Below are 17,547 nucleotides of genomic sequence, written 5' to 3' on the forward strand. Positions count from 1 at the left end.
TTTTTTATTCTAATATTTACACCGTATTGAGGGCTGTATCCCACTACAGTTCGAAGAGCCCTAACTTAACATTGTTAATGTAATTTTTTGACAGTAGTTCAGGTACAATTAAGGGACTGAAACACCAAGGTATTTGAAAAGTGAAGACATAGTCTATTGGTATGTTATCAGTCTTTAGTATTTGTGGTCCACTTTGCGATTACCAATTTGTCTGTTAAATACCTTACTTTTTATGCGTTGATCACAAGACCAAGGCTCTCTTAAGACCAAGCACAAGACCAAGGCTCTCTTAAGACCAAGCACAAGACCAAGGCTCTCTTAAGACCAAGCACAAGACCAAGGCTCTCTTAAGACCAAGCACAAGACCAAGGCTCTCTTAAGACCAAGCACAAGACCAAGGCTCTCTTAAGACCAAGCACAAGATCAAGGCTCTCTTAAGACCAAGCACAAGACCAAGGCTCTCTTGATCACAAGACCAAGGGTCTCTTGATCACAAGACCAAGGCTTGTGAGAGCTTATAGGGCTCTCACAAGCTGTATGTGTGTACTTTAAGATAAGGAGGTTGTGCTCTCTCCAACTTTTGTTTACAGTTCCTCGTTATCCTTTTATTTGTAGGTGTAACATTTAAATATGGTAATTATATAACAACAGGTTTTGAAATTTATATCCCCAGAGACAAGATTACACTTTATCCAGCAGTTAAATGCGAGGCTCTCTGATCAGTGAGACTGTAGCTCGTGCATGTTGCTTAGAATTTGTTTTCTGCGCTGTTCAGTTAATCACTTCACGTTGTCTATGCATTGGAAAAAGCATAAATACTTAAAGGATATGTCGGAAAGCATCACAACTCAATATACATCGTAAATATATAAGATATTCTATATTCCATATTCTGCCATGTTCCCCCCTTTTTTATTTTTTTATTTTCTCAACACAATTTATACTTTAATCTCAATTAGTATTAAGTTTTAGTCTTTAGTGTTTTTCCCGCCCGAAACGCTTTGCGTAATAGTGGCTTTAGGCATTGTATGTACTAGCTCTATAAATCCATCAATGTTTGTATCACTCCTTGTATGTATGTACTTTACCTGAATAAACATTTGAATTTGAATTTGAATTTTTTTGAAGACTGCAAGGCGTCCGGGGGCCACTCAACGAGCATATTCTGGCTTGCCAATTAATTTATAAATCTAATAAGAGAATATAATAAAAAAATAAATTTGTATGTTTTATAAAATTAAACTTAAATCGTCCTGTGCTGTAAAAATGTGTAGTATTATAGTGATTATTATTACTAATAGTCGAGAGAGGAGTACTACACCGCGGTGGCCAGGTGAGTGTTCACGTGTTTGCAGCGGTTGAGACAGTTAAGGTGGGGGAGCCTGCCAGTTGCCATCAAGACTTGGGGGAAGGTGGTCGCTCCTCTCCCGCTGGAGTTTGTGAGAGAATTGAGTTTAGAACTTTAAACTGAAATTATACACCTGGAACATGAATGCTAAATTATGATCTAACGTAGCGTAAATTTTGTGGTGGTTCATAGTGATTGGGTAGGTTCAGTTTTTACAGTGGGAGAGTGAGTTTAATGCCAACAATGACGACCATTGGAAGGCTGTGGAGACAATATATTCCAGCCAGGTAAGTGTATATGTCATCTTGGGTAGAATAAGTGGTAAGCAAATGTACAAAAGAAGCTATATATAAACATATATAAAAATGTGTGTAAAATATAGACTACAACCTCATTCAATCCTGACAAATGTGTTGTATAGTTACTTTAAACTCACAAGATCCGTTTTATCCAATCCTAAAACGTGCCAAATTTCAGATTAAAGTTTCCCATTACTAGCACATTATTGTTCCCGGAAAATTACATAGAAGAGGCAGAAAAGACTCCTTACTAAGAGTGCAAGCCACACATTACCAGCAGCAGACAGGTATTATAGGAGCAATAGACAGATGGAAACTATAGAGTTGTATCCAAAACATTAAACAAACTTTTTAATGCCATTCCCCGGGAGACTTCAAGGGATCCCATATGCAACCCCACGACGTGATTAATTTTAATTTAATTTAATTTTGCCCCGAGGGGCGAGTTTATTGGGCAGCGCCACTCATCTTGTGAGTGGACATACCACCATAGCAGCATGTACAACACTTCCCAATTGGAAGAAAACCCGCTGGGTTGTTCATCCTGTCACTTGTACCTAGACACAGCTGGGACTTGCTTAACTGTCTCAAGTGAACAGCTCCTCAAACAAGAAGATTAACATCTGTCAACCCTTAAAAGCTTACGTTATCTTGCGGGTGCAAAATGGCCACGACGTGATTTCACGCAACCTCTTGGGAAGACAAACGACGAGGCTTTGTCCGTATGGATAATTGTAGCGATGAGAATGACAACAGTCATATATCACCCAGGTTCGAGCTCTGAATACCATCTCGGTCATTCTCAACACACTATGATCTCCGATATGGCTCATTACTCACATTTGACAACGTGGTTATACTGTAATTATCAGAAAGCGTCCCCTTACAATTATCAGAATACGTCCCCATACAGATGCGAAGCTATATTGTTTATTGAAACTATGTTGTGATACAAATACTATATTGATTTACCATGCAAAACCGCCCGTCGATCTAAAGTTGCTGAAAGGGGGGGGGGGGGGTGATTTTTATAATCTCGGGACGCTAGTGATTAGCTATCTGCCTTAAAGTGCTCGAACGCTCTTGTAACACTACCCACACGCTACACGCCACACCTGTACGCTACCTACTTGTGTAAAGGAGGAAAATGTATATGTTTATCTCTCAGAATGTTCGGTAATATGTTTATTGTTTGTGATGTGTGTATATGTATGTATTAACACGTTGTACTGAACGGGGTGAGAATAGCTTGAGCTACCTCATCCCTTTGTGTGTATTTTACCTCAATAAACTTATTTCAATTCATGTACGCTACCCTAACACCTGCTCTCTACTGGCGTCTAAGGTGACACCCGCACGCTACCCTAATACCCCTCTACCCATACCTGCCCTAATAACTCCCGCACGCTACCGTAACTCACGCTACTGTTACACCATGTTAAGGTAAGACTGTTATTGAAGAGCGAGACTGGGGGGAGGAAGAGAAAGACTGAAAATAAGAGAGGGGGAGGGAGAACAAGACTGTAGAGTAGAGAGAGGGGAGGAGAAGCGATACTGAAGGAAGGAGAGGGGAGAGGAGCTAACTAAGGTGAGGAGAAGTGAGTGACAGTAATGACAGATTACTGATACAGGTTGGAGACAGCGGTCATTGGCCAGACGCCTAGTCTCGTTGGGCAGTTGACGCAGCATTCTTCTAAACGACGGCGATTATTTAAATGAAATATTTGAAATAAACAAGACACACTCGCTGCCATGTTCAAATGTTCGGACACACTCTCTGTCATGTCCACATGTCCGGACACACTCCCTGGCGTGTTAAAATGTTCGGACACACTCTCTGCCGTGTTCAAATGTTCGGACACACTCGCTGCCATGTTCAAATGTTCGGACACACTCTCTGTCATGTCCACATGTCCGGACACACTCCCTGGCGTGTTAAAATGTTCGGACACACTCTCTGCCGTGTTCAAATGTTCGGACACACTCCCTGCCGTGTTCAAATGTTCGGACACACTCTCTGTCATGTACACATATCCGGACACACTCCCTGGCGTGTTAAAATGTTCGGACACACTCCCTGCCGTGTTCAAATGTTCGAACACACTCCCTGCCATGTTCAAATGTTCGGACACACTCCCTGCCGTGTTCATATGTTCGAACACGCTCCCTGTCATGTTCAAATGTTTGAACACACTCCGTCATGTTCAAATGTTCGGACACGCTCCCTGTCGAGTTCAAATGTTCGAACACGCTCCGTCATGTTCAAATGTTCGAACATACTCCCTGCCATGTTCAAATGTTTGGACGCTTACCCACCACTTCCAGGATGGACTGTAGTGTAGGTTTACTACGGGCTCACCATAGCCCGTGCTACTTGGAACTTTGTGTTCCAGGTAGTGAAGCTTAAACAATAAAGCAACATGTATAGTGTAGGGACTTACGCTTCTCTTAGTGTTGGTGTTCACTTGTACAGTGTTGGTGTTCAGATTGTACAGTCATATGTCTCAAACCTGTGGGAGTAGTTGCAGGTAGGGGAGCCGGTCGGCCGAGCGGACAGCACGCTGGACTTGTGATCCTGTGGTCCCGGGTTCGATCCCGGGCGCCGGAGAGAAACAATGGGCAGAGTTTCTTTCACCCTATGCTCCTGTTACCTAGCAGTAAAATAGGTACCTGGGTGTTAGTCAGCTGTCACGGACTGCTTCCTGGGGGGTGGAGGCCTGGTCGAGGACCGGGCCGCGGGGACACTAAAGCCCCGAAATCATCTCAAGATAATCTCAAGATAGGGGAGAGTGGTCTGGGTGAAGGTGGAAGCTACATTGTGTCTGGTGCTGAGAAAGTTGTGTGAATGGAACATATCTTTGAATTCCTGTTGCGTGCAGGTTACTTTCTTTTGTCCAGAGCGATCCATACTTAGCTGGATATTATTGGGAGAGTTCTGCCCCTCCCGCAGGATCTCCACCTCCCCCACTACTCTCATGTGTGTAATATATACAATTACAGCTCACATTTCCTCCTGCTGTTACCTCTCGAGATGTGAATTGTTAAAAGTGGCATATACGAGTTTCTATGTGGATGACGCGCGAGTCGCAGTCTTGAATATCACAGTGACTTCATGTGTGTGTTGACTGCGGTAGTGAAGGCAGACGTCCTCCGTGGTGTCACTGACCGCTACACCCTCCCTTCTCTCTCTCTACTCCCATCATTCTCCAATCCTCATCCACCCTCTTCATCTCCTTATTCCCCTCCCTCCCATCTTCCCTTTCCCACTCTCTCGCTTCGCTTCCTTCATCCCTTCTCTTCCTCCCTAATCCCAACTCTTACCCATCCTCCCCAAAGCCAGCCACTCGAACCCTCAGCACTCCTATCCCAAACCCCACCCACATATCCCACATTACCGCTTTACGTTTCCCGTTCTCTTTGTTTACATCTTGATATAGTTTGGATACCTGATACCGGATCTGTGGTTGTGAGTACTCACCTGATATCGGTGTCCTCATCTGATACCATCTGATAACGTGAAGACCAACCGTTAGACCACAAGCCCCCTGCCACGAAAGAACTTAATTAATAACGACAAGCTCCACTCATATATACTTGATGCCAACCCATGGTGGACAAGCCACCTAACTTTCAAACCTCCTCCTTCACCATCCAAACCCTCTTCAATAATTTCATCACATCTATCTTCCTCTCCCCAACCTTTCCAAACTCTTTGGACATCGGACTTCAGACATCTGATACCCAATACGATATCTGCGGCTGCGAGTCCTCACTTGATATCGGTGAGTCCTCATCTGATAGCCAATACCAGATCAGTAGTCGTTGTGGCCCTAATAACCCTCCAGTGGTTGATAGCCCAACATTAAACCGAAACTTATTGTCAATACTATTCCTATCTAGCAGTAATGCATTAATTACTACACCATTTAATTTATAGGTGTCCTTGTGAGTACATATACAATGATATATTATTAAAACCCTTCGAAGGCCAGATACAAGGAGGGCAGCGGCGTCCTGACTCTAAGAGGTCAATACTCTAAGATTAACAGTACCCTTTGCGTATATCACTAGAAGACCTCATCACTTGAAATAGTATTACCGCATGACACTACGTATCACTGTAGAACATAACAGTATACCTAACAATTTATGATAAGGATAAACACCATTCTTTGTATTGGCAAACGTCTAGTAATTTGTCTTGCTAACCGCTTTAATTCTCAGCATCTAAAATACACTAGCGTATAGGGGGGAGTCACACGTGTAGAGATAATTACTTCCATCTTGAGCAAGAACATTCATCTATATTCCAAGTTTAAAATGTTCTCTGTAGGAAACTATTAATATGACCTAGCATCATTGCTTCTTCGATATTTGATAATATAGGTGGGGCATGAGCGGAATATGGAGGTTCTTCTACCTTATTTGTGATTATTTGAAGCATTTGTGATCCTGCTTCTTATAAATTGAAGAATAATGCTGCGTTAATATTCTCAGGAAGCCTTTAAGACAATCAGAAGTATATTTACATGCTCATTAGCATGTCGCTAACGACTGTAATGTGAATGAGGCTTTTCGGAGCTTCTCTTAATGTCTGCCACCGCCACACCTGTAAAGCCATCAAGGTTTAATATCCTATATATATATATATATATATATATATATATATATATATATATATATATATATATATATATATATATATATATATACTGTATATCCAAGAGACTGTTCTTGGAGGCTATTTCGGTATTAATAAACAGAACCGCAGCCTGTATTTATATCTTGTCATTCACATTAGGAAAGTTGGAATGGTGCTATTAATTTATGTGATCAGGAAATACAAAACGCATTATTTTTGTCAATTATGAAGTAATTACTTTCAAACTATTATCGAATATGACTTCGCTCATTCTGACTCTTCGAAGTGAATCTCACAAAATGCTTTACCCCACATACTGTAAATATAAATAATTGCAAACAGAAAGAGAACACAACCCGTCCTAACCTTCATCTAACTGTGCACAAAATTGTATTAATTTACAATTGAATAGATAGGAATTTTTATTGCACAGTACAGGGAGATTACAAGTGCACCTTTGGAGTCGGTCGTAGCTAAGATAAGCACAGTTTGAGGATGGTTTGGTGTCTGTCACAGTCTATAATTCATATTGTTATTTCATACGTATGGTAATATGTTTATACGTATGGTAATATGTTCATACATATGGTAATGTGTTCATCGATATTACAATTTACCCAATATATGGAAGTTACAGATACCTTAATTTTCATTCTAAATTGGTAATGTATAAATGTCATACATTACCTTTAATGAGGTATTTATTCAAAATAGTCAAGATATATATATATATATATATATATATATATATATATATATATATATATATATATATATATATATATATATATATATATATATATATATTGAGCTTCGATTCTCATCATTATTTACAAAATTTATGATAAATTAAAAACAATATATATACAAACATTCAATAAATTTACTGAACGTACATTGCATTTATATTTAAGTGAAATACAACTGAATTTATCCGAGATCTAGGGTATGAAGTATTTAGGAACATTTGCATTTATGCATCTCCTTTAGACTATATAAAGGGTTACATAGTTTGTCATGTCATGCTAAATAAAATCCTCATATCACAGGATGAATTAATTATATGTGGGCGTGAGCAGCCGTGAGAGAAGCCTCGCGCAACTTTCTTTTTTATTATTATTTTCTAACACAAACGTGGCCACCCATTAACAATGCTAACCACATATATACATTTTCTTCTGTCCTCCATGGACAGGGTGAGAGATTTGTCAAACATACATTTCAGGGATTTATTGAGCAATCAACCACAGAAGGTGATTGTAGTGCTTTTAAAATGCTAGGCTAAGCTACATATGTAAATACATAGATACACAGATTTATGTATGTTACATGAAGTGTTCGATGTGTCTTTTACATAGTGTCATTAATGTGCATTTACAAAGGCGAAACGTAACTCTGATCAGCTTCGACATATACTTTATACACATACATACACACACATATACATACATACATACATATATATACACACATGCATTTGTCTCTTTTACTCTGACAGGGTGAGATAGCTGACAGAGAAACTAGTGTGCAATTAAGAACTGACTGCTCCGAGTGCAGTGTAAACATCATCCTCATGTCACACATGTTGCTGGGACCCGTTATTGAACGGGCAGAGACTCGCGCCAACGGATGCCAGCTGGGACCCGTTATTGAACCGGCAGATGGGACCGATTACTTCAACGGCAAACTAACAGTAACGGATACTGGTACGAATTCTACAATTACACAGAAACAGTGATGATGGTTTTCCTTCATTGGATTACTCGTGCTGACCGTTAAAATTGCGTTTGTCAGGTCCAAATGAATCCTCGTGTCGCTTCTCACTAATACCTTGCCAAACAAAAGCTTAAAGGACAAAGACAAATCCTTTCTGAGCAATACGATGTTCACCAGAATGAGCGCTAAGTGTCAGTAGGATTATATTTGGGATTAATGAGGATATTAAGGACATTAGCCGACGATTTGGTCGGTTACTTTTTGTTTTACCTTTATTTAATAAAATACTGACCTATATTCATTTGTTATTAATACATTTTACCAGCCATAAAAAATATAAATATATAAGTGAAACGTTGCAATCTCTGAGTGGGCGTGGATGTACACCAAATGTCAGATGGTGTTCCAGGGAAAACTAGTTAGGGTAAACCTTAATATGCAGCCCGTTCTCCTAAGGTTTCCCATCGTCAAGAAAACAGCCAATTTAAAGTGTCCTCTCCTAACCTACCAGAGGACCCAGAACAGAAAACGGGAGAGTACGTCACTTTCGCGAGCCGCTTCCCTTTTTCAGTACGACAATTTTTGGCCTTTTGTAACGCATACGATCGAAAAGCGACGGTCTTTGAAGGAGGAAAGGTTGATGAGCTGTAGGGAGGTAGAGCGCCTAACCTGCAGTTAGGTGCTCTACTTAACATCAGTCAGAAAGTCAGAAGTATTTTTCTCTCGCAGATATTCACACGATTCATAGATATGCTTTATATTTATATATTTTTTGACAATGACAGAATTTTCAGAAGATTTCTCTTACTTTCTCCTTGTCGTGCTTCAAACTTTCCTCTGGGGGATTAGTGCTAGGTAAGCATTTACGAGAAACAACAGTTTAGGTGAGCATTTACGAGAAACAACAGTTTAGGTGAGCATTTACGAGAAACAACAGTTTAGGTGAGCATTTACGAGAAACAACAGTTTAGGTGAGCATTTACGAGAAACAACAGTTTAGGTGAACATTTACGAGAAACAACAGTTTAGGTGAACATTTACGAGAAACAACAGTTTAGGTGAACATTTACGAGAAACAATAGAGTAGGTGAACAGATGATGGGAGGAGCCAGGCGAGTGTGAGGTTCACGTGAGACAACTAATGTATGCTACGGAGCAAGCAAAGAGCACCTGTTAGCACGTCTGATTGTTGTGCTCGTGTGTCAGAGGAAGAGGAGGTGGGTAGGAGGAGGAGGAAGAGGTGGGTAGGAGGAGGAGGGAGGAGGAAGAGGAGAGGGGAAGGAGGAGGAGGAGCAGGGAAGAGGATTGGGGGGGGGGGAGGGGTCCAGGAGGGTGTAGAGACTCAGGCTAACGTTGCAACCTGCTCTCGCACAAGACAGCACATATATGACTTATTGCTTATAGTCACTATTCCGCGGTTGGACTAGGGGAGGGGGCAGCTGCCCAGCCCAGTAACACAATCTGGCTCATGACAACTTTCGGCGTTACTCAAATTTGTGTCAATTTAAAATAGTTGATGCAGAAACAGCAGTTAAATCACGTGTTCAATTACAGACTGGGTAATTATCATAGAAGATTGGTATCATACGACAAGAGAGACACTTCACATACTCTCCGCTCCATCAGGTTACCTTGAGAGTACCAGACTACAGAATACGATTCATTAGCTAGAATAACCTTACACTATAAGCACACATTAATGTTGGCTTCAGCTATCTATAAGGACGGAGAGGAAAAGTTGGCAGAACAAAGCATTTAACTGTGACCGAAACCCGCGACGACCGGCAGTTATGACGACACTACCACCCCAATGATGGGCTTGTGTACCGTGCAGTGACGATCCCACGTGGTCAGGTTGGCTGTCAAGATGGTCACACGCACCACCGTGAACATGGAGGCCGTCCAGCTGGCCAGACGGAGGCCGTCCAGCTGGCCACACGCACCACCGTGAACATGGAGGCCGTCCAGGTGGCCAGACGGAGGCCGTCCAGCTGGCCAGACGGAGGCCGTCCAGCTGGCCAGACGGAGGCCGTCCAGCTGGCCAGACGGAGGCCGTCCAGCTGGCCACACGCACCACCGTGAACATGGAGGCCGTCCAGGTGGCCAGACGGAGGCCGTCCAGCTGGCCAGACGGAGGCCGTCCAGCTGGCCAGACGGAGGCCGTCCAGCTGGCCAGACGGAGGCCGTCCAGCTGGCCAGACGGAGGCCGTCCAGCTGGCCAGACGGAGGCCGTCCAGCTGGCCAGACGGAGGCCGTCCAGCTGGCCAGACGGAGGCCGTCCAGCTGGCCAGACGGAGGCCGTCCAGCTGGCCAGACGGAGGCCGTCCAGGTGGCCAGACGGAGGCCGTCCAGCTGGCCAGACGGAGGCCGTCCAGCTGGCCAGACGGAGGCCGTCCAGCTGGCCAGACGGAGGCCGTCCAGCTGGGTGTGGCCAGCTGGACGGCCAGGTCGCTTCAGGCAGAGAAACTTGGCGTTGAAAGTTATAATGTCTTAGCGAGCAGCGACGTCACGTGACGTCAGATGTCAGGGGGGCTCTGCATTCTCCATTTTGGGTGTAAACTGTTGACCACATGGAGTCGGAGATGGTTAAGCTTTCCACTGTAGTGTTTTCAATTTTCTTGAGCACTACGAGAATACTACAGCTCAATTTCTAATATTATTATTATCATGAGATCTACAGAGGATTAAATTACAAGTTACTTGGTAAGTAGAGTATTTTTATATATTGTGAAGTCACTAATTACTCGCCGCGTTTTCGGCATGACTTGTAAGGTGGATGCTCAGTTATTCACGCAGTTTAATTTCAGTTGTGTTAGAGATCCGTCACTGTGCATAGTTTGTGTGGGGCTTTCTGTGTGTTCATGGGCACTTAAATTAGTTTTTAGCCGAGTATAAAGTTTTTATATCTAATAAGTGTCCTGGTGGGTAAATCGGGGAGGGGGAGCGTATGTATGTGTCATGTATCGAACACACACATGTATGTGTCATGTCCTGTATCTAGAATAATTTTCTGCCAAGATGGTGGTAAGTTTTGTAGTTATTTTTTGTAACTTGTACAGTACGGGCATTCAATTATGAGCAAAAATATTTTCGTTAATTCTTGACGTTACTGCGTCCTGTCACTTGACATCTGTTGGTCTAGCACACAGCATCAAAGCTTGGAGCAATGACTGAGTTACAGCGTCCCTGAGTACTGTATTCTAACCCGTCCTCAGACCAAGTCCATTCCATCCAGCGGTCGACTCCAAAGCGGCATTCATCAATTTTAACATGCTGTTCATTCTTCAAAATAGGTATTTTCTCAAATATTAATTTATATTGTTATATATTAGCATATTGTGCATATTTAAGCTTTGGTTAGGTTAGGTGTTTAGGTTCTGTTGGCGATTATTTGTATTTGTAGTACGTGGGTGAAGCATTTGCAGCGTTGTGGTTCGAACAAAATTCGTCAGTGAAGCACTTGTTCCGGATATGTTAATTGTGATTCTTTTATCATCCTTAACTGCGCCCAACTCTTTAAGACAAAACTGTAAGATGCTCTTGTGTGAATCTAGACACAGATACAACAGAATTATTAATGATAACATAATCCATTTCATGTTGCCTTCTGAATACATGACAGAACTGATGAGTTAGCCAATCAATCTGCCTTGAAAGAAGGAATTGGCTATAACATTGGATTGCCTATAAGCAATCCAACTAATACATAAAAAACGTCAACAAATAACCTTGTAAATCCAAGACAAAGTGAAGTCAACACTAGCAGTTATATCATCATATTGTTATGCAAGAGGAGCCACATATTCATATATGAATTATCTCATAAAATCAGCAGACTCCTAGATGTCACTACTGCTCGGCTTAGACTCGGTTATGAGTATCTTAGGGAGTTTGCATTTGTTGATGTAGACCTCACCAAATGTAAACTATCAGAACATTATTCGAACACCCTGCGTGTGATGGAGTGCGAAAAAAATAAACGAATTGAGAGATCAAATTTTTTTAAACATTTGTGATGGTTAAGTATTTAATTGAAAGTGATCCACCATAAATTTGATCCAATTATCAGCAGTTTTCTAACTGTAGGTAGAGTGCGCGGAGGTGATTGTAACCTTTCCCCCGGCGCCCACTGGATGGGTGAGGAGTGCGTGATAGGCAAATAACAATTGTATGTAATTAGCTCGGCTAACAAACTCTCACTCTTTATGTTAGGCTCTCTTGAGGCCACATGTCGGTTTGATACTCTTTACGGTAATAAATTATGTAACTAGCTCATCAGTGCTGTAACTTGCTTAGCAAAACAAATGTTGAGGTTCAGTTCCGAAGCCTATTATGTGCTCCTGTAACATTTTCCACCACAACTCACAGGACGGGTGCGGGGTACATCCTAAATGAGCTGAACAACATTGCAAGGGATGTACGTAACAGGATGAGGGTGTGTTTCCCTGGGGCAGAGAATAGCCATGCAACTGACAGCACGGCCAATATTTTGTCTGTTAATGGCAGGGAGGGAATTGTCAGGGAAAGCACCATGTTGTTGTTATAGATTAAGCTACTCGGAACAAGTTCCAAGTAGCACGGGCTATGGTGAGCCCGTAACTTACCTGGCACAGGAGCGGGGCAAGAAGCACGGGCTATGGTTAGCCTCGGGTTGAAAGCACCAAGCCATTACGACTTATGTAGCACTTGGAAGGGGTCAGGATAAGGATTTGGGATGGGACGGGGGGATGGAATGGTGCCCAACCACTTGGATAGTCATGGATTGAACGCCGACCTGCATGAAGCGAGACCGTCGCTCTATCGTCCAGCCCAATTGGTTGGAGTGTCTGTTAATGGATGCAAGCCCGTTTGTGGGGCATGAAAGAAAACGTTAAACAGGAAGTAAGATTCCAAAGGAGCCTATGAAGCCATGTCCCGTCAAACACGACGAAACTACAACGTTGCTACAACGTTCGAAAAACTTGTAAAACCTAACAAGTAGCAACACGTATCTAGCAAGTAGTATCAACTTTCTAACACGTCATAACAAGCTGTAACAGCTTTGTAACAAGTTTTAATAAGGTAACAATAAGGACCGTTACGCTGTGTGTTTACAGGGGGGTAGCCAAAAATGTAAAGCTAAATCCAAAAATCCTTTTTCCAACTTTACCAGAAAACAAGTACAATGTAAACTGTTCCTCTTGTAAGTTACCTAAATTTACCTGAGGTCCACCATCCCTTAGTAGTATCAACAGAGACAGGAAGCCGGCGGCCTGTCAAATGGTCTTTCATTATTCTTGAGGATTTTTGTTTTTTCCAGGGGGGGAGCTTGTATCGCGGTCTCTCAGCATATGTCTTCTGGTGCTACGTCCACGGCTCCTGGGCTTGGGAACCAGCGGGCTACGCGCGCCCTTCTCCAAGTGTGGTCACGTAATGCTCCCACGGTAGCCTCTCTATACAGTTCCTGTGTGTCTTGGTAATGCTGAAGCACTGCTCGTTGTTCCGTGCCACAGCCAGCTTGTGGAACACTGCTCGTTGTTTCGTGCTACAGCCAGCTAGTGAAACAGGCTTTCACCTTGTATATTCTCCAACCCATTCATTTAACTTCCAGTCTATATGCCCCACGGAGCAAATTTTGAATATAGATATTACTAAGAAGTGGGCACATTTTTCACATTGTGACCTGCTCAGTAGGATCATGTTCATGGCCAAAGTATCCTTGCTAAGTGATCAGTAAGCTCATGGGATGGCTTTAATAAGATTCCCACGGGTGATAGGCCATCACCAAGCCAAAAGGTCCTGAGTAGTTTCGTGGTGAGGTGGGTGTTTGGATTCCAAGTCATCTTATCTATTCTGGTGGTAAAGTGGGTGCTTGTGTATTAGGTCCCCGATAGGTAATCTCGATAGGTTGGGAGTCTTAGTATTCTTGTTATAAGGTGTGAGCGTCAGGGGTACCAAGGTGAGCGTCAGGGGTACCAAGCCTTCAGTGTCCTCCTTGTAGGGGAAGTTTTGTTTATTTGGCTCGTGTATGTAACTGCAATGTTCTGATGTTGTAAACATAAATTTGAAATGTGTTCCAAGCTAGTAATATTATACCAGTTAATCAATTAGATGATTATTTTATTTTGATGCTGAAGAATTCATTTTGTTAGGCTTCGTGTGTTCCTTGTCTCGTATTAAGCTTCCTTCAACTTACTTTTTCGAGATTAAACCCGAGGTTAAAATTTTTATCTTGTTTTCCTCGATAACAGACTTAGCATTTTCATACACAATTATACTGGTACAGTTTTAGCGATACTATATATAATCAGGTGTTTTACATGAAAAATAAAATGGGTTTTCGTTCAAATACTAAAATTCCTGTTGTCGGGGAAAGGAATTCTGTACTTGGGTTCATCAAGGTCCCCTAAGGTCAACTACTGACCTTCCCCAGAACACAACCCACAACAGTTGCCTAACTCCAGGGGCACCTGTTTAACTTCTAGGTGAATAGACATCAAATTTATTTGACATTTATTTCTACGTGCTTTAATATACCTGCAATTTTTCTCTTATCTTTTATTTTTTTTCTTGCTATGTAACTTATCATTTATATAAATTTTGCAAGTATTTACCTACTTAAAATTTTCTTAGATTAAGGACCTGCCCGAAACGCTGCGCGTACTAGTGGCTTTACAAGATTGTAATTACTATCCTATGTATCCTCACAATCCCAATGTACCTTCTTGTATATATATAAATAAATAAATAAATAAAAATGAAAGGAAATTTACCCAATCCTTTCTGTCCTGCCTGGGGATTGATCTCGGGTCCATTGACTGCGAACTGAGGACGTGGACTCGGAAGTCCACGTCCAGAAATAATATAAGAGAATAATATAAACAGAAGCCATAATATACGTATAACAAGAGAGGCGTGGGTGGGTCTAGGCTAGAGAATATATGGGTCACGAGACCGTGAGGAACGCCAGCGGGCGAGGCTGCACATCGCGGTCGGCCATCAGCACGGACGGACGCACTACACCTCAGTTTTTTTAGATATATACAAGAGTTGTTACATTCTTGTACAGCCACTAGTACGCGTAGCGTTTCGGGCAGGTCCCTGGAATACGATCCCCGCCGCGAAGAATCGTTTTTTCATCCAAGTACACATTTTACTGTTGCGTTAAACAGAGGCTACAGTTAAGGAATTGGGCCCAGTAAATCCTCCCCGGCCAGGATACGAACCCATGACATAGCGCTCGCGGAACGCCAGGCGAGTGTCTTACCACTACACCACGGAGACTAATTGTCTCTAGAGTCGCTCTACTGCTAAAAATCCACACTTATCATATCTCTCCAGTTTTCATAACTAAAACAATTATTTTTTTTACACTTTAACACTGGTTGGGTGGTTGTTATCTTGTCTTGCATGGAAGATCAATTTAAGTATTGTCTCTTAATTATCATGATCCACTTTCAGTGTGTATGTAAATTGCTTTGTTGTATAATACAACACTTATTGCATCAAAGGCGCTGTGGTGCCGCGATCAAGTGACGAACAGCTGACATTATCTCTCACACTTATCAACTTCTCTTCACAATCTATTCTTCCGGCCCCTTTTCACTACTCACCCTGTGGGTTAGTTTTTCTATATGTAAAGCCATCCCAGGCGCTAGATATTTGTAGAAGTGTACCCAGCTTATCTATATATACACCGAGTATTTTAAGTCCCGAGCTGTGTAAGCTGCTAAAATATACTTGCTGAATGGCCTGTAAGCATGTATGGTGGCCTTAATTAATTAATAACTCAACAGTGGTTGGTAGATCTTAAGCTCAATATCAAATCAATAAAGGTTGTTCCATCCCGTAATTGAATTTAACTACCTCATAATTTTGAAGTAAGTCTGGTACACTACACAGTCTGTTTTTAAGTCTGCTACCCTCATGTGGACTTGTATTTTATGAGTCGCATTATAATAACTGTATAGTAGATTAAAAATCTGTTGCAAAGGGTGTGTGCGCAGATAGACTTTATAACTGCACTGCAAAGATACGTAATATGAATAATGCATGCGGTAACAGTAAATTACTGACATTTATGTTAAGACAAGATGGTGTACCCGGCTGCCCCCCCCCCCCGGGTCTCTCTCCCCCTCCCCTCCATCTTCTCTCTCCCAGTTCTCCTCGTTGTTGTTGTTGTTGTTATTATAGATTCAGCTACTCGGAACAAGTTCCAAGTAGCACGGGCTATGGTGAGCCCGTAACTTACCTGGCACAGGAGCGGGGCAAGTAGCACGGGCTATGGTGAGCCCGTAGTGGACTTACCTGGCACAGGAGCGGTGCGCAGTTCTCCTCTCAATCTTCCCTTATCCCTCCTCCCCCTACGGGATCACCATAGCCCGTGCTACTTGGAGCTTATTGTTCCAGGTAGCGAATCTTTAATAACAACAACAACAACCTCCTCCCCCCCTCTATCTACACCTCTCCCAATTCCCCCTCCCCATCTCTTCACTCTCCTACTCTGTATCCCAATCTCCTCACATCCACCTTTCCTATCACTCACTTCCCACTCCCGTCTTTCAGATGTAATGTTACGAAGCACTGAAAAAAAACTGCGAACTCTACTGAAAATCCATTCAAGTTATCGTAGGAGTCACCGGTAAACAAAATTTAACAAACTAGATGTTATGAAAATGTTCGACAATAATATAAAATTAAAGGGTGAGACATCATGCGATAAATATTAAAAATATCTTAGATCATTAGGAATTGTAATAACGAGAATGTAAAAAGCGTTACTGACATTAAAACTGGCTATGCCAGGTAAGGACCCCTCATGCCTGTGGTAGATGAAGCTTTCCTGTTCTTAATGAGACCTCCAACTGCCACCTATGGGCTAAGATAGCATTGCTGCGACAGGCTACAAAGCCTAACCCAGGATTCGTTAATAAAGCCTAGCACTCAATTATAGTTGTTGAAAGATTCTTAAAATTGTAAAGTTAGTTCTGATACATGAAGAACAGCAATAAAACCGGTACACTAAATGAATGTGACAAATCTAACAGTATTAAGTTATATCATTGTTATGTGTAGTCTTCCACTACCGCTCACAGGACGAGTATGAAGGAAGGAAGGAATTATCAGCGGTAAAGCGCCAAGCCATTACGATTATATAGAGCTGCGAAGGGGGTCAGGATAAGGATTTGGCATGGGACGAGCGAGGGGGGGGGTAAGGAACGGTGCCCAACCACTTGGACGGTCGGGGATTGAACGTCGACCTGCATGAAGCGAGACCGTCGCTCTACCGTACAGGACAAACATATCAATTGTGACACTAGCTCTCCACATATGTCAGTTGCTTAACTTGGAAACTGTACTTGTGGTCGATCTCGAACCCGTTGTTGATGTGACGACTTATACTGAATTTTGTAACTAGCTCATCAAGATTGTAACTTGCTTAGCTAAATGAATTGTGGGGTTCAGTCCCTGAGCCCATTATGTGCCTCTGACTAAAACTACCGTCCAGTCCAAGTGGTAGGGAGGACGAGTATGAGCTGCATACCAAATGAACTAAACAGACT

The 17,547-nt window shown here is 42.3% G+C and overlaps 1 protein-coding gene across 1 annotated transcript in view; it reads left to right on the top strand.

The window, feature by feature from the left end:
- The first annotated feature begins 1,379 nt into the window (after positions 1-1,379).
- LOC123773147 (heparan sulfate 2-O-sulfotransferase pipe) overlaps positions 1,380-17,547 on the top strand; it is a 37,197-nt gene continuing 21,029 nt past the window's right edge. The window contains exon 1 of the mRNA XM_045766659.2: positions 1,380-1,635. Coding sequence (XP_045622615.1) covers positions 1,583-1,635 — 53 coding nt within the window. The 5' untranslated portion in view covers positions 1,380-1,582. The remainder of the gene's footprint in view (positions 1,636-17,547) is intronic.

The sequence above is a fragment of the Procambarus clarkii genome, chromosome 81, assembly GCF_040958095.1.
Source record: "Procambarus clarkii isolate CNS0578487 chromosome 81, FALCON_Pclarkii_2.0, whole genome shotgun sequence".
Lineage (NCBI taxonomy): Eukaryota > Metazoa > Arthropoda > Malacostraca > Decapoda > Cambaridae > Procambarus > Procambarus clarkii.